Raw genomic sequence first — 22,885 nt, 5'->3', positions numbered from 1 at the left:
ATAACTAAACACCATTTAAAGTTTCTGCCCTCCTCAGTTTTTATTGTACCGTGCTGATATTTAATCTAAAAAAATAAATCCAAATAAATGGAATAAAAAATAATTGTTTGTTTAATGAGTCTTTTTCAGGGGTTGAATCCATAAGCAGTAAACACTTTTCTGTTGATTAGCGATAAAAATTAAAAAGGTTTTGGTGCAGCAGTGATGCTTTACAGATGCCATGTTATCATGTTATAGGCATGTGGATCCTGCTGTCAAAGTGCAAGGACTCAACAGAGGCGATAGAAAATGGACGTTCAACTGGAAGGTGGTTAAAAGAATTTGTGTGCGAGTGTGTATTTGCTCACGTGGGTAAATTAGGACAAGCTGCTTCTCTACAATCCTGAGCTCTTCTTGAAATGGGAGTCAATGAAAAACAGGAGCTCGCTGTGTTCTGTCATGCATAAAAAACAGTTGAGTCAGTAACAACACTGATGAAACAATGCATCCCTGAGAGGATATCAACACCAATGCTTTTAGTAATAATATCTCCTGTGCAATAACTATTAATCATTTATATATCATAATTTAAAGCTGGGAACAGGCAGATATTTTTTAGATCATTGTGCAACAGGTCCTTTGTTAGCACATTATATTTCAAGTGGTTTAAGAGAGCACTTCAATTCTGTATCTCCTGTTGGCTCTGTATTCAGGCTTTAGAAAATAAGGTCCTTCTCACTGATGGTTCTACAAATGTAGATTCACATCCCTTTTCAAAATTATATCAGTAGCAGAAAATCCAGGAGAAAAGGATGATATTCAATCATCGGCAACAAGCAGCACCTTTGGTTCCGTTGCACACCTGCAGAGATCCACATGGAAGCCAGGGATAGTGACAGATAGTGATGGGCTAATGGGGAGATTAGGATGACCTTTAGTATAGTTTCTTCATTTGAGAAGTATAATTGTGCGTAACAATTTTGATCCTCACCTCTATAGGAGAAAATAGCTGTGTACATTCATGCACAATATGTACTATGCTCCTGAAATTCTTTTTTGTGCTCATAATGAAATTCAAAGATTCCTGCACATGTAAATCTCTCGTGTCTTTTTATCTTTGATGTATTCTCTCTGCTCTTCTGTCGTGAGAAACTTTGTTCTGTCTTCATGGAAAGGTTCTATCAGTGGAGTGAGGTTTGGTCTGAGATGTTATCTGTCAGTTCCTGATAAAGCTGAAGAACAATATGATTTAGAGCGAACATGCTGCTTTATGACACAGCGATAACCTGTGCATGACTTCATTGTGTCTGGACTTTCAGCCAGTGTTTACTCAACCAGATTGACTAATCGGTCAGTAAACTGGAGGAGAATGTATTTCAAACTGTATTATGCCGTTAACAGTGTTGCAGGTTAATTCTTTTAATTTAATTTTGTTTGTTGGCTTTTAGTGGCAGCAAGATCCAGTCATAGTCTGAGTATCAAATACATCATATCAGGTTAACCACATTGGTCAGTGTGGTCATATAGAATATTATGCATGATATGCATAGCATCTTTGGAGAAAATCGAAATCCAGCATGGTCTTTTTTTTATCATCGTTTTGGAAAATAATTATTTATGCAAATGCTTAAGTTTACTGCATGCATGAAAACTGACTTTTGGTCATTCAATTAATCAATTTTGTTGATGCCAATAAAAGGCCAGGATTTTCTTAGGATCACTGAGAGTTAAAATATGTATGCATCCTTTCTAAAAGTTGGTACATTAGCATAATGGGATAAAAACTTTTGTGAGTGTAATTAAAAAGGGTCACACCAAGACTTTGGTAACTATGTTCATAAAAATAGTTTCCAAAAAGCAAATTTTTACTTTTTAATTTTCATAAAAAAAGATTTAAAAAAAAATAAATGAAAAGAGCACCAAAAAATCCACAGAATATTTAACTTGATAAAAGGTTTAAATCTTGCAACAGACCTAAGTCACAACAGAGTAGCACTTTTTGGAGATATTTCTGGGAGTCAGCATGACTGGTCTTAGTCTCGTGAAACTGCTGAAGTATTTTATTGCCATCCAGCACATAAACATCCTCAGGCAACATAGACAGACAATGTTCTGTTTTAAAAAAGGTACAAGAGGCAATGAAAACATTCAGAGACGGTTCCTGATGTGTGCAATTGCAGTGCAGCATCGTGGCGTGCACAGAGCAGGAGGAAGCTTTAACCTTTGTAAGTAAGGATTGGAAGAAATGTCGCTGGATCAACATCAGCACTGGAGTTACACGTTTTTGTGATTAATGGCACAGACACACCTGTGGATTTTACGTTGATAGCAACTCTGACCATATCAGTTTCTCTTATCCCTTATAGGAGCAATGCCCTGCCCACTATAGCATGCTGGCTGTATAGTTTTAGCAATAAAATGTGCAGTATTTAAAATCATTTATCATTTATCTACCAAAACAAAAGTTACTTGCAATTTCAGAGCACATTGAAAGGCTGATCATCATGTTTTCAAGACAATACTTAAGTTTTATTTAATTAAAAAAAAAAAAAAAAAAAAAAAAAAAAACATCTTGTGTGGTTGTCTGTTGTTTGATCTCATTGTTAGATCAAATCTAAAGGGAAAAAAATGAAATTCTAATTGTGACTTGAGGAGCCGATAATATTATTTAAGGTCCAATAATAAGCACACAACGTTGTGATCATTTTCCGATTGAATCATTTTGACTATATGCTATAGCAGCATTCAAAGCTTGTTTGGAAAACTACTCAGCACAATAATTCATACTGTAGGGTTGGGAAATGTGATTAAGAAGTCTACAGATAAGCACTGATTACACAGAGCAAAGCATTTGGCTGATAATATCTGAACTTCTGTATCTCCTTCAGATCGTTATGTGTATGTTATCATGCAGATCATGCAGTGTAATCCCCGTCAGGAGGCCAAATGTACTTTTCAGACTACATTTTAACAAGAGGGAATACATAAATACCACCCGTGGTCTCTGCGGATTAAACTATTGAACTTTACGCTGAACGATTGATTGGGCAAGAGTCCCTCCAGCGACTCTGCTGGGTTTCTGCACATGTCTGTCTCCATGAGGGTCACAGGGTTTAGAATCACTCTCATGGGTTGTCATTTCTTTGGAAATGGTCAGGTAAAACGAGATCGAAATTGCTCTGATCATCATAAATTGACTGTGGCCTATTTCCATTCTCCAGCTTCTCCATCTCAATGTCTTGCTTCTTTTGATTATTTTTGTATGTCATCACCAGATTTCACAAGTTCATAGATAATTGAATTGAGACCATGTTAGCTGCAGCCCACGACAACTTAACAACAAAAACATGGAAAGACAAAGGGCACCAACTGAAAATGGTTTGCTGCAAATACAGAAGCAGCTACAGAAAAATAAATTCGTAAGTAAATGATCAAGCATTCATACTGTTTGATGATTTTCTAATTTCATGTGCTCAGACTGCTTCTGGATCTCTGCAAAAATATCAGAACATAAAATAACAGCAAGGATTGCATGCTGCAATTAAATTTTAGCACTGAAAGCAGGTTTATTTAAAATAAATAAAGGGACTACGCTATGATAATACAGAGACTGTATCACAGCCCAGAGTTGGAAACAAATTTATCACAGTATGCTAATTTATCTAATTTGAATACAACTGAATGGACATCTACACGTAGCCTCTATAAAGTCCATATCACATCAAGATGTATTCGCTAACATTCGATAAACAATTTTTAAATCACAACTTTTATTTGTTGTGCGGCATGATTGAAGTACGTGGATCTTTTCACCCTTTTTTAGATGTGTTCCCTCAAAATATCATCTTTTCTTGGACAGTTAATGATCACGTGATCATGACTGCAGATGCACTGATCCTGTCTGAATGCTGCTCAGCTGCAATGAGGCTTGAAGGGATGAATCTGAGGCTGTCAGTTAAGAGGACTCTGCAAAGAACACTTGTATCACCATTTAAGAATATTTGAACTAGAACAGGCATGATTGCTTTTAAAACAAATCACCTATATTTATTAAAATGTTTAAAAATGTAGAAGTGTTACCCAACTGTGTGAATTGCAGAAGACACAAAGTGTTCAGAAGCTCAGGCCCCCTTTGGACTCTCTCTGTTTACATGTCTGCCAGTGCAAACACTGTCGGTAGCACAAACTTTTAAAAAGTACTGATCGTGATACATTGCAACAGGCCATTACACAATGTTCCAATGTAGTTATGGGATCAATGTACAAAAGAACAAAATTGAATGAAAAAAACCTGCATGTTTTATCAAACTTTGAATAGTAAAAATATATATTGACAAATACTTCAAATAAAGTTTGATAAAAGAGAAGGCTTCAGCCGACCCGAGGTTATCGCTGTTTGTTATTTTTTGACAGGGCTGTACCTGCCACAAATTGAACTGCAGCCCCAATTCAAACAGCAAATCAAATTCTGCATGAACCTTTGAATCTTTGTAGATCGAAGTTCATTGTCAAAGTTTGGCAAATGTTTTCTCTGTTCTCATTTTGGGCAGTGGGAGCAGAACAACAAGCATCTAACTCTAATTCAAGGTACTGTAAATACTATAATTATGATTATTTTTACTGTAAAGATCAGCAGCATTCCCATTTCAAATACTGAGTCGGGTCGTTTGATAAATGTACTTAAATATATCATACAATTTATGGAAAACTGACCAGAACTAACTACCGATGAAAAACAGCCTGTTGGGTAACTGGTGCATTTACACATTTTTTTGTATCAATGTGCACTGTCTCTGTTAAATTAACCATTAAATGAAATGAGCAAACCAATGCTAAAGGGCTAATGCAACATTTACAAAACAAAGGAAGTGTTTCTTGAAGGTGTCTTTTGGTGAATATTATCAGCGGATAAAGCAGCTGATAAATTTATCATCTTTTTTTACGCCAAGTGGGACTTTGTGTTGGGAGCACGCTTTGATCACTCAGTGTTCAGTAACGAGTGTCTATCAGCGACCGGATTCAGACTGGAGCTGTTCACTTGTTAACACGACTAATTGACTTTACTTTTTATACAGCAGAAGTACAAGAACATTAACCTGTGCATTGTGAATTAATTTAATCTGTGTAATATTCGATTAGTTCCATCCGTGGGTCCAGAGAACTAAGAAAGATTTGATTTTTAAAGTCCAGACCAGCTCCTTTAATCTCAGCCTTTTCAAAATTAATATTTACAGTGAATAGCAGTAAATCACAAGAAATAGAGTGATTCTTTGTGAATAAACGGCTTATTATTCAGCTGTAACTAATTTTACTAATGAATGGACAACTTTACAAATCAGATTTATGACTGTAAAGAGTAAAATCAGAGTGAGCAGTTATCGTGACCATACAAATGCCCTTCACAAATATCTGAATTACAATAAAAGTGGTTAAGTATTATAAAACCAGATAATCTGATAAGGTTAACCTTAAATGTTCTTTAATCAAAGAATATTATCCAAAACCCAACATAACTTTAAGTATCCATAAAATGTATCTTTAAATCGAGGTAAAAGAAGACTATTTTAAGCCTGTGATTTGATCTACAAGTGTCTTTCTAAACCTTTTGCCTTTGTCCCTTCACACAGGAAGGTGGGGTGGACTTTGAGCGTTCAAAGCGCTGTTGGTGCCTCCCAGTTTTCTGACAGAGCGCAGCTGAGGGTATAAAAGCCTCAAGCTGAAGCTGAGAAATCTCGAGTACTCGCCAACCCCAAGGGAGAGAGCTTCAACGAACCCATCATGGGGGACTCAAAACTTCTGCTCCTTCTCAGCATATCTGCCTTGGCTTGTGAGTAATTCTATATTTTCTTTGACATAAAAAAAAGGTCTTAATAGTGTTTAAATTTATTTATATCAGAAGTAGCAAACTTTTGCCTGCAAATACAAAAAATTCAAAATTGTACTTTTTTTATAAGCCTTAGAGGTTATGTTATAATAAACTCACAAATGTATTAATTTGTCAGAAGTGAAATGCTATTTACCTATGAGTGGAGTCATGCTACAGTGATAATTATAACCTAGGACCAATGGATGAGTGCAGTTGCAGTACATTTTATTTTATTTAACAGACATTCAGATTATTTTCAGTTGGCTTATATGACTAAAAACGAAATAATGTGATTCTCTTTGAACAGTTGCCCAAGATGAAGATCAGCCAACCTGCCTGCGTAAGTTACAACTTGCTGTTGCCATGCTTATGCTAATAAGTTGAATCTTATTGACATCCAATGTCCAAAGGCTGATTATATGACTATTACATGCAAAACTGTCTCCTCATCTCTGTAATCTCATCACTTATAGTGGCCCAAAGGTACAAGACCCTCCACAAGTACGAATACCAATATGAAGCTGAATCTCTGAATGCCATCAACGGAGCCTCACAGCTCAAGAACGGACCCAGGGCCTCATGCAAGGTGTGTAAAACATATTTTGCAACAATCCTTAGTCATCAGGTTTTCTTTTTCAATCTCATAAATCTCAGAGAAAAACTGAAACATGTACTTTCTGTCACAGGTTGAAATTGAAGTGCCTCAGACTTGTAGTTTCATCATTCGCACCACTGGCTGCAGCCTGAGTGAGGTGGTCGATATGGACGCAGAGGGTAACCCTGTGTTCAGTCCTGCTCCCAGCTCTGACGCCTTTTCTGCTGAAATGGAGCGGTATGTTACCCCATGGAAATTCCTGACATAAATTTTTTTTTTTTTTTTTTTTTTTTTTTTAATGTTTTTACCAACGGTGAAGTGTTTTTGAAGAGTGTGCACTTAAAACTAATTTAAATGTCTTACATTTTTCTTTTAGGTATCCTCTGAAGGTTGTGGTTGAGGGTGTGTACGATGTGAAACTATACCCCGAGGATAGGGAGACAACAACAATCCTGAACATCAAGAGAGGGATCATCTCCGCCCTGGCTGTGCCTCTGCTGGAGGAAGACAAGAACAAGAACATGGTACGATGTTTCGCCAAGAAAATGCAGAATATTTATCAAGGCACCTTAAAAAACATTAATATGACACTTTTTGATATTTACAAAATATTTTAGAAAAGCTTTCTATACTATGTCATAAACATGTATTTAATCATATTTAATATCTTCATTTTAGCCTACGATCCACGGGAAGTGCAAGACCTATTACACCGTCAATGCTAGAGAAGACATTGCAACCGACATCAGCCTGGACAGGGATTTGTCCAGATGTGACAAATTTGTCCCAATGAGAGATCACACCAGCCCCCTGGCTCTCATCTCTGGCATGGTAAGGCACTCAAAGGATACAGTGTAAGGCAGCAGCATAAAAGTTTCATACAAATCATAAGAGTTTATAGAAGAAAAAAAGAATGACAGCTTTGACTTTTTGCTGAGCTCTGCAGTCATTTTCCTATAATAGAAGCAATGTTGAAAAAAAAAAAAAGTAGACAGCTACAGAAAATATAAATTAAGCAGAAATATGGAAACTTTGTACCTATATAATTTTCAAAAATTCACAATGCTAACATTATCATCTGTCTGTTTGAAGCACTACCCTCTTGCTCAGCTGGTCAGAAGCTCCCAAACCTGCAACTACAAATTTGACAATGAGAAGAAACACATGACCTCCGGGTCCTGCACTGAGAACCACATCCTCATTCCCTTCTCACACAAGTAAGTCAAACCTTGCACCAGTCTCTATAAAGTGCTCTGATATGTTAGTGTACATACTGATAAGTATTGTGTGATACATTTATGGTATTTTTTTATCATGTGTTTTCCTCCTCCAGGGGAGAGTATGGAGTGACCAATGTTGGAAAGCAAGTGCTGACTCTCGTTGAAGTTGCTCCTCACAATGACAGAGTCTTTGACCGCAGTAGGTCCTTTGTTTAATGTGCATGGTTGTGATTCGAAGTTTATTCTTTTAAAATTGTCACTGAAGATAGCACTGAGTCATCGTAATGCTCTTCCTTGTGTTTCAAGGTGACATTGTCAAGGGTCTTCACATGGAGGTTGTTGAGGACAAGAGTGTTGTCCAGGATAAAGATGCAGCTCTGAATCTCCTGAGAGAATTGGCCACTCTGGCCGAGACCGAGGGCGAGAGGAGGGCCCACCTCTTCCACAAGCTTGTCACCATGGTCCGCGGACTGAAGACCGAAACTCTGAGTCCCGCCATCACCGAGGCTCTTTCAGTGTCCCGCGTCCTGACCTACCAGGTTCTGGCCCAGTGCGGAACCCCTGAGTGCAGCAGCGCCATCATGCAGATCCTCAGGACCTTTGACGCCGCCTCCCTTGAGGTTGATGCTTCAGTTTTTGCGATGGGACTCATTTCCAATCCTTCTGCCCTCCTGATCAATGACATGCTCGAGATGGCCAAATACAAGCCCAGCAAGTCCATCATGTATGCTCTCAGCAATGTTGTCAAGAGGTAAGTGACATTAACCAGACTTTATTCTAGGTACAATTTCTTCATCATATTTTAGCTTGGAGTCTTTCAACTTTGTGTAAAAAAAAGTTACACAGGTTTTAATTTAAAGGCTATTTTTTTTTTTTTTTTCGTTTTCAACAGGTTTTACAAAGCTGAAGGAAAACTGACTCCTGAGATTTACTCTGTTGCTGAGTTCATGGCAGCGCAGTTGGGTGATTGCTCTGGAGACAAGGACAACACTTTCATGACACTGAGGGTAGGCATCTGACCTAATAGCTCAAAATGGAAATGACTGACAAAATATTGACTGAAATAAAAATGTTGAACTCCTTTGTAGTAATTGGAATCCAAAGTTTGATGGTTATTTAACCTGAATTTGGCAAAATAATGCACATAAAAACAGAAAGACAGATAGGCCATTGCCACAACTGCCAATTTCAAACAAAAACATCAAAACTTTACCTAATGAAGAGTATAACGGCTTTTCTTGAATTTTAGGTTATTGGAAACATGGCTCCCGCTGTTGTACCAGCAAGTCCTGCACTGAGAGCCGCTGTGATCCAGTGTGTGAGCCAACCTGCAGCTTCGCTGGCTGTGCAGCAGGCTGCTGTCCAAGTGTACAGGCTGACTCCCGTCCCCGAGGAGGTAAGTCAGATAATAAGCCTGATATATTGTTGGAATTATCGTTTCTATTGTATACTCACCCTTTTTTTTCCCCTCCTGATTACAGGACAGGGAGGTGTTTATGCAGGTTGTTTTGGACAGCACCAGCCCCATGCAAAAGCGCATTGCAGCATATCTGGCACTTATGAAGGACCCCCAGCCAAGTGAACTGACCCAGCTGGCTAATGCTCTCCCCAAAGAGCAGGACAGACAAGTGAAGAGCTTTGTCATCTCCCACATTACCAACATCTTGTCCTCAACTATGCCTGAGACCGAAGAGTAAGTGAAGAAAAATGTTACTAAATAGTTTGCGGGTGTCCTGATTTGATGCCTAACTGTATTTTAACTGTATATTTATCTGTCCCACAGGCTGAGACAGAAGATCCGTGATGCCTTGCAGGGTAATGAGATTGGGCCCATTATGGACCCCACCAAGTTCTCTCGCAACTACAAGATTGGATCTTTGGAGGGCAACATGATCTTTGAGGGTACCAGCTACCTGCCCAAGGAGGTCATGCTTGAAATGACTCTGAAGGCATTTGGCTATGACATTGACATGATGGAGGTAAACATGTTGAGCCATTTAACCCAAAATGTGCCTTAAGACACATCTTCAGCAAGTTTTAACTGTGAAAAATGTGTCACCTTTGCAGATCGGCATGGAGGGCAAAGGATTTGAGCCAACAGTTGATGCTCTGTTTGGAAAGAATGGATTCTTCCCCGACACTGCCCTGAAGACTATGTACTTTGTCTCTGACAACATGCCAAACAGAGTCAGTGAGATCCTGCAGAACATGATGCCTGCTCTGAAGAGGAACAGGATGAGGAGACAGGTATTTACAAAATTCTTCTGTGTACATTAGTAGACCAAAAACAAGTGATGTATGGTGATAAATTGTTTTCATCAGGCAAACATTTTAAAGTGATTGCACACGTTTCTATTCAGGCCTCCCAGAACTTTATGAGAGACATCGGGAGAAACCTCAACAAACTGGTGAGGGAACTGAAGGCCGCAGAGTCTCCAGAAGCAACGGTTTATCTGAGACTTTTGGGAAATGAGCTGGGATATCTGAGGACCAATGAAATGGAGGAGATGGGCTACTCTGCTGCCATGATGATTGACAGCATGCTCAAGATGTTCCCAACTGATGTAAGTTATTTGTTATTTTTATTGATTACATTAAACAAATGCTCTAATTTAGAAATTTCTTGTGTATAACCTAAATATCCAATGTATATTTTAATTTCCCACAGTTAATGAAGGCACTGATGACCAAGGCTGACAACACAATCTTTGCCCACTACATCTTTATGGACAATGAGTTCTTCCTGCCTACTGTCACTGGTGTGCCTCTGAGGATTGCACTCTCTGGTACTTTCACTCCTGGTGTCAAGGGTGGACTTCAGATTGCTCGTGACATGGTAATTATCAAAAAATGGGTTTAAATGTGACCAGTAATTTAGTTTTTCACCGCATCAGCTCAGTTGTTAACCTTTCTCCTGTGTTTCCACACAGAGCAAAGTGACCTTCATGCCCTCTGCTGGCATTGAGTTTGTAACTCAGGTTGGCTCCCACATCCCTGAATATGTCAACTCTGGATTAGAGATGCACACCAACCTTTTCCATGAGAGTGGGCTCAGTGCTAAGATCTCCATGGCACGTGACAATGTTAAGCTGACCATCCCTGCTCCAACAAGCCCGACCAAGCTCATCAAAATTACGTAAGCTAAAGCATAATTTTGAGATATGATGGACTTTTCACAAACTTAAAAAAAAAAAAAAAAAAAAAAAAAAAAACTGACAGTGGCTGTTATGCAATTGTTGCAATGCAACTTTTAACCTAAGTTAAAAATATAAAAAAGTTAAAGTTAGCTATGTTTTTCCTGTTGCTTAATTTTTTTTTTTCTGCGTTTAACCAACTTGAATTAAAAAAGAAAAAAGCTAAAGTTACAGTTTAACTTTTCTACATTTAAACTTAGAAACAACCTGGTGGCTGTGACTGGAGCAGAAGTCAAGACCATCCCACCAATGGTGATGGACAAGGTTGATGTCACTGAGTGCACTCCCGTCTTCGCTGGAATGAAATACTGCACTGCCATGTTGTACACTGATGCTTTGTCTCAAGAGACAGCCCCATACTTCCCGTTCACTGGTGACAGCAAGTAAGTAAGACTTTCTAAATCACCATCAAATAACTGTCTCTGATTAAATTACTCAACTGAGAAAATAATGTCAAATTAACCTAATAGATTCATCATGGAGCTCCACCCTACTGGTGAAGTCACTGAGTACACAGCCACTGTTGCCTACGAGCTCCTTAAGGAGGGAGAAGAAGGCCGGCAGAAGGTTGACTCTGTGAAGTTTGTTCTAAAGTCTGAGGGTAATAAAATAGTGATTTTTATCATATTATCTCAGGCTCAATTTACAGAAGCACAAGTTGTATAGGTGTTACTGTATGTAATATTACTCTGCTGGATGGTCAATAACAGGTGCAGAGCCCACTGAAGCCAGAGCAGTCATGAAATACAACAGAAGGAAGAACGTCATCACAGCTGACATTCAGATCCCTGACTATGATTTGGAGGCTGGACTTAGACTGGGTGTTGTTGATGGAAACACCAAGGGCAAAGGAACTCACTCCATCTCTCTTGACTTAATCAACAAGAACATTCCTCAGCTTTCCCTGGTTGGCCGTGCCAAGTAAGAAATCAACTATTAATCCTTGTGATATAACATTACCGGCACACTTTTGATCCAGAGTATGCTGGCTAACTGTTACATCTTTCAGTCTGAAGGCCATGAGGGAAGGTATGCTTCAAGTCCAACTTCTGGTCCCCTCAATCAATGCTGATGCCACTGTCACAGCTAACATGAAACGTGATGAAGAATTGGAGCTTGAGCTGAAGAGTGAAATCAAGATCTTGGATGCCACCTCTAAGCAGAAAATTGCAATGAAATATGGTAATGTAGTTTTCTAGTCACCTTCCTTGTCAAAGTATTCCATAACAATTCCTTTAATAGTGAGTTATATTTGAAAATAAAATGTGGGTCACATCTTAAACGGACAAGCATCTATCATTGTAGCTAACATAACATAACATAACAAAACACAAGGGGTTCAAAACACACACAGGGCATTGTTGACTATTTAAAGGCACTTCAGTTTGATGGGGCAATTAGTGAGACAGAATAAAGATGCTGATAGCTTCTGTAAGCCATTTACAGGATACAATGCAGTAATCAAACTTGTCATTTTGTCTGACAGAAAATGCCAAATTTGATTACTTGTAAGTTAAATTTACCTCTGGTTTAAATGAAACCTGGAGTTGAGATGATTCTCTGGATCTTCTTCACTGCTCTCTATTGTTTCAGATGCTAGCAAGATGGAGGTTGAGTTTAAGTCTGATGTGAACACTAAAACCACCATCTTGCCCAATGCTGACTTTGTTGAGAAGTATGGCAACAAGCTTCTTGACATGCAGGTTGGGCAGACTGACATGAAAGTCCGTCACATCTTCAAGAAGTTTGTGGAGGTATAAATCTTTGCTCAATTAATGACAATTTCTTTGGTAAAAATGTGAACCACACATATAACACAGCTTTTCTTTTTTTTTAGGCAGCAAACAATTATATGGAAAAGTATGGTGCTGATTTCCCTTACATTCAGAACTTCAGAGTGCCTGATATGCCTGAGATTTCCTTGCCAGAGACACTATTCATGAATACGTAAGTGTGAACTTCTCCAAGGTAAATATCAAAATTATCTGAATTTTTTCCATTACATTTATATATTTACTTTTGTGTTTTCAACAGCGAGGCTAAAGCTGTCTACCACTTCAACAATGATCGCTTCACAATTACTATCCCCATGCCTCTTGGTGGAAAATCAACAGAGGAGCTGAACTTCCCACCAGTTTTGACCACTCCCAGTGTGTCTCTACCACAGTTTGGTCTGGAAATTGTCTCCATGGAGATCCACATCCCAGAGCTTGTTGTTCCCGAGAGCCTCACTCTGTCTATACCTCTTTTTGGCAAAGCTGAGGTTTCAACTGTGCTGTCAAGCAACCTGTATGACATGGAGGCCTCAATGGTTGCTGGCAAAGATGTTGTGGAAACACCAAGCTACTCAGCTAAGTTTGATGTGAAAGGAACCTCCCCCATTGACATCCTCTCAATTAAGATAGAAGGTATTTCAATGTAAAGATCATTACTACATTGAGAATTTGCCACATCATAATCCTTAATTTACAGTAAACGTGATTTATTGTCTTCGTGAAAAGAATTTCGGTTACAGTTTTCTACTTCCACTCATGTAAAACAATATGACTAAACAGATGTTACAATGTTAAAGTGATTTCTGATACTTAACTACAAAATCAGAGGTATATTTCTATTGTGTTCTATATACAAGCAAGACTCACGCTATTATGTTATTTGTCATAAATTATTTTGTCTTCTATTGTTTTACAGGCTCTGGAATGATGGTTACCACTGATTCCCTCAAGGCCCAATTGAAAAGCGCTTTGGTCCATAAATTAATTGAAGCCAGTATTAACATTGTCGAGGAGGCAACCATCACAGACAAATTCAATTTGAGATCAAGCAGCAAGATAGAAGCCACAAGTCCATTTGGTCTCAATGTTGCCATGGAGCACACTGGTATGGCTGGAGTCAACACTGAAGAATTGTCTGCTGAAAACAACTTTGAGGGATTGTTCAAGGCTGGACCCATCTATGGCAAGACCATTTCAACCCAGTCATTTGCCATCTTCCCATTCAGGCCAGAAGCAAAGATTGATTCCACTGTTCAGTTGGACTCTTCAATTGTTAAAGCCCAGAACACGATTGCAGCAACCCTGGTCGATGGCGAATTCTCAGTTGTGTCCAACACCAATGCCTTTGAAGACATCATCACCCATGTTACCGAGCTTTCCTTCAAGGACAACAAACTGTCACTGAAATGCGATGCAAATGCTCTTGCTCTTGGTTTGAAGATCCGCAACCAGGCCGAAGCTTCGGCTTGTGCCAGTGAAGTCATCATGAGGATGGAAACAAACGCAGAACATTCTGAAAACCGTGTTTACTCTCTGTTGACTGCCACTCTGGATGTCAATGGTGTGGCTGTAAACAGCGATGCCAATGTGAAGCTTCTTGAGAACGAAGCTAATCACAAGGCCACTCTGAAAATGAACAAGGATGGTTTGACCACAAGTGTAACAACTACCCTCCAGAGCCCCCTGTCCTTAGAAAACACTTTCGCTGCTGGTCTTGATGCTACAAAGGCTACTCTGTCCATAACCAACAAGGCGGCAATGGGTAATATCAAGGTTGACAACGCTAACACTCTGGACCTTACTCTCTTTAGCCTTGACTTTAACTCAAAAGCTGAAGCCATTGCAAGTGAGTATGCCTCTTACACTCATGATATCACCTTTAACCTCAAACCCTCCACTGCTTCTGCAAATGTTAACAACAACTTAAAACTTCTGGCCGCCGACTTCATTAATGAGGCACAGCTGCAGGCACAGCTTTACAAGATGGACCTGACTGGAAGCCTGAAAACCATCTACGGTGAAGAAGAGATCAAGCACATCTATCAAATCAGTTATGCTGATATGAGTGCCAACGCAAAGTGCAGCACCACTGGAAAACTATTTGGAACTCACATGAGCCAGAACACCGAACTTGAAGTCATCGGCCTTGCTGCCAGGTTCAGCAATGATGCCCGCTTCAACTCACAGCCAATGCGCTTTGACCATACCATCCGTTGCAGCATTGTTCCTTTTGATTTCAACCTTGATGCCATCTTCAATTCTGATGGAGACGTGACCATGTATGGAAAACATAGTGCCCAACTTTATGGCAAGTTCCTCCTTAGAGCACAACCCTTGGCTTTTGCCAGCACACATGAATGCAGAGCATCAGTGACCCAACAGCTAGAAAACGGGTTTTCCCTTGAGACCATATTTGACAACAAGATGGATACTGTTCTGTCACTCCCGGAGCAAAAGACCAGTTTTAGGATGAAGTCTAAAATGAACGATCATGCCTTTAATCAGGACCTAAATGTTTACAACACTGCTGAAAGAACTGGAATTGAGGTTTCTGGCACCATCCTTACAAACCTCATCAACACAGACACAGCAGAGAACCAGGAGTTCACCATATCTGGCTTCCTCAAGTATGACAAGAACACAGACAGTCATATAATTCAGTTCCCTCTGATTGAAAATCTGCCTGCCTTCTTGGAAAGCATCAAGGGATTGGTTGTGCATGTGGCAGAGGCACTGCAATATTACATCAACAATGAAGAGATGAGGGCAAAACTTGAGGCTCTTCCCCAGCAGCTAAGTGACTTCGTTGCTCAAATGGATATTGAAGGCAAGGTTATTCAAATGAAGCAGTATTTCAATGATTTTACCCAAAACTATGTTATCTCCATGGATGATGTTGAAGCCTCTTTGAGAAACCTGAAGATTACTGTTGAGAAACTACAGGCTGATCTCACTGTTTACATCCAACACGTTTCTGGTATAATGTGGCAGATTGGTGTTAGTGGCACCTTCCCTGACGCTCTTGTTCAGAAGTTGCAGGCCATTGACGAGGAGTATGAAATCAAGGCTACGGTTGTATTTCTGATTGACACCATAACAGAGATACTCAATCTGATTGACCTGGAGAAACTGAAGGGCAGCAGCATTGCATTCCTGCAAGATATTGATGCCATGTATGAAATCAAAGCTGACCTTCAGTCAATCATGAGAGATGTTAGACAATCAATTGAGACCAGTGACATGGCGGAATTTGTTGCTGAGTTGAAGAGATTCACCTCATCTATTAACTTTAAAAATTTAATTAAAAAACTGGTGAGTCCAATTCCCATGGAGGTTCTCGCTGAAATAACAGATTATATTAAGGAAAGGATTCAGGACCTCGACATCCTTGGTAAGATCAACACATTCTATGCCAAGCTGAGAGAGTTGATTGTAAAGTTTGAGGCTGACAAAATGGTTGAAGCCATCTTGGAAAAAGCTGTGGAGCTCGTTCAACAGTTCAAAATTGAGAAAACCATCAGGGCTGTAGTCAACATGGTGAAGGACGCAGACATTCCTACCAAATTCATGCAAGTCTTCCAGGATGCCATCAACTATTTGAAAGCAACTGAGGTTAAGGATATAATTCATCAGCTCAATATGTATATTGAAACTACTGTGCAGAAATTGAAGTCATTGGATTACAATGAATTTGTGGATTATGCCAACCAAATTATTGCAGAGTACACCATTTATCTTAATGACATGATCAAGACTCTTGAAATTCCCCAAAAACTGGTGGCTTCACGAGATTTTGTCAACGTGGTCATCTCCTCTGTTCAAGGGTTTATGGAACATCTGAGAGAAATCAAAGTTTCAGAAATGATCAAATCTGTAAAGGCTTTCATTGACCAGGTTGTGCTTGATAACCTTAAGAGTTTTGTTGAATTCATTAAGGAGGGATTAAAAGATCTGGATATCAAATCAGAGATTTCCTCTTATCTGGACTGCATGGACAAATACTATACAACGTTTATGGACATCATCACCGACTTGTTCACCTTTTTTGTTCAGATGACTAAGATGGTGGTACCAGGCCAAAAAATCATCCGTGAGATTCAGCAGATCATTTATGGGCTCTTTACTGAACTTAAGAAAGCTGAGATCAACACACCATCCTTCACCATTCCTCTTACAGATCTTGTTATGCCTTCCATGAAATTCAACATGGGTAACCTGAAACAGTTTGAAATCCCAACACAGCTTGACATCCCAGAATTCACCATCCTTGGCTTCTACACTGTCAAAGCCACCACAATTTCCTTTGATGATATCAAGCAGAAAATCATTGCACTTCTTGATTTAATTGTAAACTTTGAGATCAAAATGATTGATGTGGATGCTTTCTTTGGAGACCTGACTCTGAACTACCTTCCTGCAATGCCTGAGATAACTTTGCCGGAAATCAATCTTGCTGACATCTCATTCCCTACCATCCCACAAGTTCCTATAGAAAAGCTTGTTAAGTCTCTTCAGGTACCTGAGATCAAGCTGCCAAATATTCCAAGTGAGATCATGGTCCCATGCTTTGGTAAACTCTATGGCGAGGTCAGATTCCAGACTCCCATCTACACTGTCAAGACGTCTGCTGAGTTCCAGAACTCCACTGAGAATGAAATGACACCTCAGTTCACTGGATTCTTCACTTCCCAGGGCATTTCTCCAAGCTTGGAAATTCTCAATTACAAACTTGACTCCACTGCTCGCATTGCAATCCCAAAAATGAGCCGTATTGTCTTTGCAGAGAATGTTAAACTCAACCATGCTGCTCTTAGAGTTGAACATCAGACATCTGTAACCCTCTATGGCCTTTCAGCTCAGGCCCAAGCAAAGACTACAGTTAAGGTAGCCACGGCCCCTTACACTGCTAACTTTATGAACACAGCCTTCTTTGCTCGGGAAGGAGGAATGTCTGCCTTTCTTGATACAACTTACACTCATGTAGTGGACCTTCCAATTGTCGATTTCAAAAGTGAGGCCACTGTAACCCAGAAATCCATTGCTCGCCAAGATGGCTACACCCTCACTGTCACAGCAGACAATTCAGGCAATGGAAAGCTTAATGATCATAATGGAAACCACATCAGCAAGTTGCATTTGTCACTCACCCCCGGCATTGTAACCCTAACTTTCTCTGGTGACACAGACTCATCCATCCTAAAGATGAAACAGCTCATTAATGCTGAACTTGGCACCTTTGCCTACTTTAAGTTTGATGTCCGCAATGAGGCCGAGGCACCATTCATCAAGAACAGTCTTCTTGTGGCATCTGGACTTGCCAACCTTCCTGATATGAAGGTTGAACTGAAAGCAAACCATGACACAGAACTGTATGGTGCAGTCAGTGGAATCCTGTCCAATGCAATCAACAGCATAGCCCGCCCTGGTGAGTTTGTCTTTGAATTCCAAAACAAAGGAAATGGCAAGGTCAACATTTTCGAATCCCTAACAGCTAAGATAGATCTGCAGAATGATTACTCAGCCAACTTCAAGCCTGATGGCCAACAGATTAACGCATTCATCCTGGCTCGCCTAAACCAGTACAAAATGTTCTCCAACTTTACTCTTAAAAATAATATGAATGAAGCTGGCGTCTTTGTTGCCATGGAAAGTGAAGCCAATCTAGACTTCCTAAAATACCCCATGAGCATTCCTGAGATTTACCTGCCTTTTGTGGACTTCCATACTCCAGCTATCAGTGATCTAAACTTGTATGAACAGACTGGACTGCAGAACTTTCTGACTACCACCGAGCAGTCTGTTGATGTGGACACCAAGATTGTTTACAAGAAGAGCCAAGCTGCTCCCCTTGTTGATATGATGGGTCTGATCCAGATCCCCGCTGTGGGTAACCTGATCTCAGAGCTGTCTTTCAAGTCTACCATCATTAATCTGAATGTCAATGCTGGACTGTTCGCTGAAGATGATCTAATATTCCGTCTTGGGGCTACCACAGCCTCAGTGTTTGAGGGTCTAAAAGCCAAACTTGATGGCACCACTAGTCTGACCACCAAGAGAGGAATCAAGTTGGCCAATTCCTTGTCCCTTGAAAATCATCATATTCAAGGCACTCATGACAGCACCATCAGTATGAGTATTGAACATTTTGAAGCTGCCATCTCTGTGGCTACAGTTGCAAAGATTGCCCTGCCTATACTCAACCTGGAAGCAAACCAAAATCTGGTTGCAGACACCAGAACCAAAGAAAATGTTGTCTCCACCTTGAGGATGAAGGGTGATTTCAATATCCCCATTATCAAGGCTGTTGGATCGGCTGAGGCAGACCACAGTCTGAAGTTGGAGGGAACCTTTGAGTATGTTTCCATGGAATCATCCACAAAGGCAAACATGGATGGCACAGTGATGGACGACTATCTGGCTTTAGGAATCCTGGATAATGAAGCTAATCTCTACCTGAATAATAACGGTCTGCGCTCCACTTCCAAGATAATTGCCGATGCTAAACTTAACTATGGCACAACCAAAGTCTTTGGCATGGATGTAAATGAGAATCTGGCCATTGAAGCCTCCCTGAGCCGTGTGTATGCAGTGCTGAAGTATACTGGCAACAACGAGGCAAACCTGTTCAATTTCAACACCAAGGGGAAACATATTGCCCAAGCTACCATTGACTTCACACCTACCTCTTCTTTGACTGCTGATATCGAGATTGACATTTCCCAGCCAAGCAGCCTGGGTGACTTCACCATCTTTGAGAAAACTATTGCTGAAGTGACTGCTACCTGGCAGAAGATCTCTACTAATGGCAAGTTCGTCAGCCCACTGTACACCACAAACATGGCAGCTGAAGTGGAGGGCAGTACTCCTGTCTTCAAGGTCACCTTTAAGTCCTCTGCAACCTCTGCTATTGTAGTCTTGGAATATGACATGGTTGGTGAGTGGATGAAAATCCCCTGAACTTATTCATCTGTTTTATATTGCACTAAATGTAGCACTAAATCTCATCAAATATTTTCTTTCAACAGCTTCTACTACTGTAAACGTTGAGGATGAAGCTCTGAACATGATTAGCAGGGCTGTCCTGACGCATGCTGACCTGGCCATGGATGTCAACCATGTCATTACCCAAGCTTTGAGGTAAAAGTATGTGTGTGTTTACAATATATTCAACAATTGTTTACAATATTCACGTATTAATTGATATCTCCTTTACATTTTAGGAGAAAGCGCCAAGCTGACGACAGGTAAATATTCATTTACATAAATGTGTTGTGTTTGTTCATATCCTTTTGTATATAATTTAAATGTATTTGTATTAACTAACAGGTTTAGGAAGGTTAAGAAGCAAACAAAATATTTCATTTGAAATGCTTTCTTTCTCTTCAGTGCCTCTCGCCATGCATTGAACGTTGACATCACCAGTCCTACTTTCACTGATGTGAACCTCCGTTATGCTGCACGCAGAGATGGTATCAGTGCCTCAGTATCTACCCCATCCACTGGCTTCCTGGGCCTTCAGTTCAATGGCAGAGTCCCATCTCAGTTGAGTGCAAGGGTCTATGGCCGGTATCCTGTGAGTATCAATACATTGCCTCTTTGGAAAATTATGTAATGAAATCAAAATATTGCTAAAATATAATTTTTTTCTTCTTCTAGTCTGCCCCAGATGTTGATGTTGACATCTTGGTCATCAGATCCTCTTCTAAGGATGCTGATAAGATGAACCTGCAGATTGCCTACAACATGGAGGCACCCAAAGCAATGCTCTCTGAGCTCAAGATTAAACTTCCTTCTATCATCTATACATTCACACAGTTTGCTGACAAGTACCAGATCACAAGCAGCATGTTGGCCTTGAAATACTCTCTCGTTAACCAGATCAGAGATGCCTATGATGTTGCAATCAATTATGATGTTCAAATGAGCCAGTTGTCAATTTTCTTCAGGAACATCATTGTTCAGTATCAGAAAACTGTCCAAGTCTTCCTGGATGCAATTATTAAGGTCTTAAGGGAGACCCGGTTTAAACTTCCTGGGTCTGATGAAATGACCACTCTCCCAGAGGTCCTAAAGAAGCTGACCAGCAGTATTGCTGCCATGGTAGATGGAACCATCCATACTATCTACGAGAACATGGAAGTCTACTATAATGCTTTTGTGGAGAAGATCAGAAGTGTGAAAGTACGAATGCCAGTTGGTGATGCAATCAATGTAGGCCAGATCATGGACCAGGTCAAAACAACTTCCCAACAGATCTTTACTGGAGCAGTTGACTTTGTGAAAAATATGGAGAGTCTTGACACAATGCTAGTGAAGCTGGGTGAGACCCTGAAGGCTGTTGTTGAGAAATCTCAGGAGTTTGTTGACTCTGTCAAGTCTGACTATTTAGATGCAGTGCTCATCAATATCAATGGACTGTATCGCAACCTTGTCGCAGCCATTAAGAATGGAGTTGACCTGATCTCGACTTTCAACGTGGAGGAGTTCAGCATTGTGTGTGAGTCCCTTATGGTCATGTTTATAGATTTAATAGACCAATTCAATAATGCAGTTAATAGTTTGCTGCCGCAGGCTTCAGAGGAAGCTCAAGCCTACATGAAAGTTACAGATGGAAAGCTTGTGATTGACCTTCCATTTACCTTCCAACTGTGAGGAACCCTCACAGATTGAGGCCTAAGTCCATCTGAAACACTACCATCTGTTCAGGACAAATGTTTGGAAAGATAATGTACAATTAGCTCTTTAACAATATTTATAAGAATGAGTTTAAGATAAACACCTGTTATATCATTTCACTTTGGTTGGTTTAGTGTGTACAAACATTGAACATGTAACATTTTGCTGAAACTCACCTTCAAGCAAAGAGTGAAAAGCATCAATAAAAGTCATTACTGCAATCCATTAATGTCCGATTTACTGCTTCATGATGTGTTTTTTCAAACCCAAACTTTACATAAATTAGAAAATATCTTCAATTACGCAAAGAAAAAGTATTGCATAGTGTTACACTAATGTTTGTATAAATTAAAGAATTGTATTCAGAGAATTGATCATTACTTTCAAAATAGCTTAGGATTTGTAAAAATGACTTATTAGGCGTCTCCGATTTACTGCCTTGTGTTCCAACTGACATCAAGATCAAAAGTTTGATTATAAAATAGTTTCATATCATTGTCAATGCATCAAAAGCTTATATTAGCGCTAGCCTCAGTTAATAGGGCTATAGTTAGCCAAACCACTGTAGCCAGTCTGACTAACCAATAACTGAGCTGTTGACCCAGCTAACAATGATGAAATGTTCGAGAAGCGTTTTTCAGCAGGAATTTTTGTTGTTGTTGTTGCCAGAATCTTCTTCTTAAAGATTCTGGGAACATTAATAAAAGTTGGTACTAAAAACATTTAAGGAATTATGGCACAATTTTCAGACAATGTTATGAAAAAAAATTTAAGAGTGTTAACGCAATGTATTTTAGAGCGTTTCCGTTTTAGGAAGAACATTCTGAGAACAACAACACTTCCCACTGAAAGTGTTAATGTAAAACATATTCTCAAAACATTTTAAGGACATCAAAATTATAGTTGGGTAGCCATCAAACTAAATAGTTGCAAACTTATTTAAATTTACGGAGCCCAAAGTGGTAAACAGTGGTTGGTCAGTGGAAAATGGCATATGTTGTTGCAGGAGTGGTAAGTATAAAGGAGCCTGCCAAGGCATTAATCGAAACCTCTTCATAAGCGTCTTTGTAAATAATAAGTACTACAAATGCCTAATTAAGGTCTATGTGATGTTGAGTCGGACCTAATGTAGATTCCATAAATTTAAATACCTTTGCAACTATTTTTTTGTCGGATAGCTCTGGCCTGATTAGACAGACTGGCTACTATGGCTAACCGTAGCCATGTTAGCTAAGGCAAGCTTTAATTTAAGCTTCCAATGCATTGTCAAATATATTTGAAATTACTTTACAATCAGACATAACACAAGCAGCCTAACGTTATTCAATTATTTGATAAAGCAACATTCCTTAATAGACTCCAGCTCGAGATGACTAAAGCTGCTCGACTTTTAACTAAAAACAAGAAAATAGATCACATCGTGACACTTTGAGCACAACAACACTGGCTACTGATTTGTTTTAGGATTGATTTTAAGGCTTTACACGGCTAAACTCCAGAATATACTCTATTTCTATTTAGTGGCTCTCCCTCTATTAACCAGTGCAAAGCCTGAGGTTCCATAACAAAAACCCGTTGGT

The 22,885-nt window shown here is 39.6% G+C and overlaps 1 protein-coding gene across 1 annotated transcript; it reads left to right on the top strand.

Moving 5' to 3' along the window:
* The first annotated feature begins 5,703 nt into the window (after positions 1 to 5,703).
* On the top strand, positions 5,704 to 21,530 carry apobb.1 (apolipoprotein Bb, tandem duplicate 1). The gene is made up of 29 exons (XM_069158086.1): positions 5,704 to 5,806; positions 6,153 to 6,185; positions 6,319 to 6,431; positions 6,532 to 6,677; positions 6,817 to 6,964; positions 7,119 to 7,271; positions 7,533 to 7,657; positions 7,774 to 7,859; positions 7,967 to 8,411; positions 8,553 to 8,667; positions 8,910 to 9,056; positions 9,142 to 9,353; positions 9,444 to 9,639; positions 9,728 to 9,907; positions 10,021 to 10,224; positions 10,329 to 10,496; positions 10,591 to 10,796; positions 11,055 to 11,237; positions 11,325 to 11,455; positions 11,565 to 11,775; positions 11,864 to 12,036; positions 12,448 to 12,608; positions 12,692 to 12,801; positions 12,889 to 13,262; positions 13,546 to 19,563; positions 19,655 to 19,766; positions 19,850 to 19,873; positions 20,016 to 20,202; positions 20,286 to 21,530. Exons 1-29 carry the CDS (start codon positions 5,758 to 5,760, stop codon positions 21,279 to 21,281), a joined length of 11,406 nt encoding a protein of 3,801 aa, XP_069014187.1. The 5' UTR covers positions 5,704 to 5,757; the 3' UTR covers positions 21,282 to 21,530.
* Positions 21,531 to 22,885: the final 1,355 nt, after the last annotated feature.

The sequence above is a fragment of the Embiotoca jacksoni genome, unplaced genomic scaffold (genome assembly GCF_022577435.1).
Source record: "Embiotoca jacksoni isolate LCO1_2020_lvr unplaced genomic scaffold, fEmbJac1.0.p SCAF_23, whole genome shotgun sequence".
In the NCBI taxonomy this organism is placed as follows: Eukaryota; Metazoa; Chordata; class Actinopteri; family Embiotocidae; genus Embiotoca; species Embiotoca jacksoni.
Note: the sequence above shows the minus strand (reverse complement) of the source record. Positions and strands in the feature narration are given on the sequence as shown.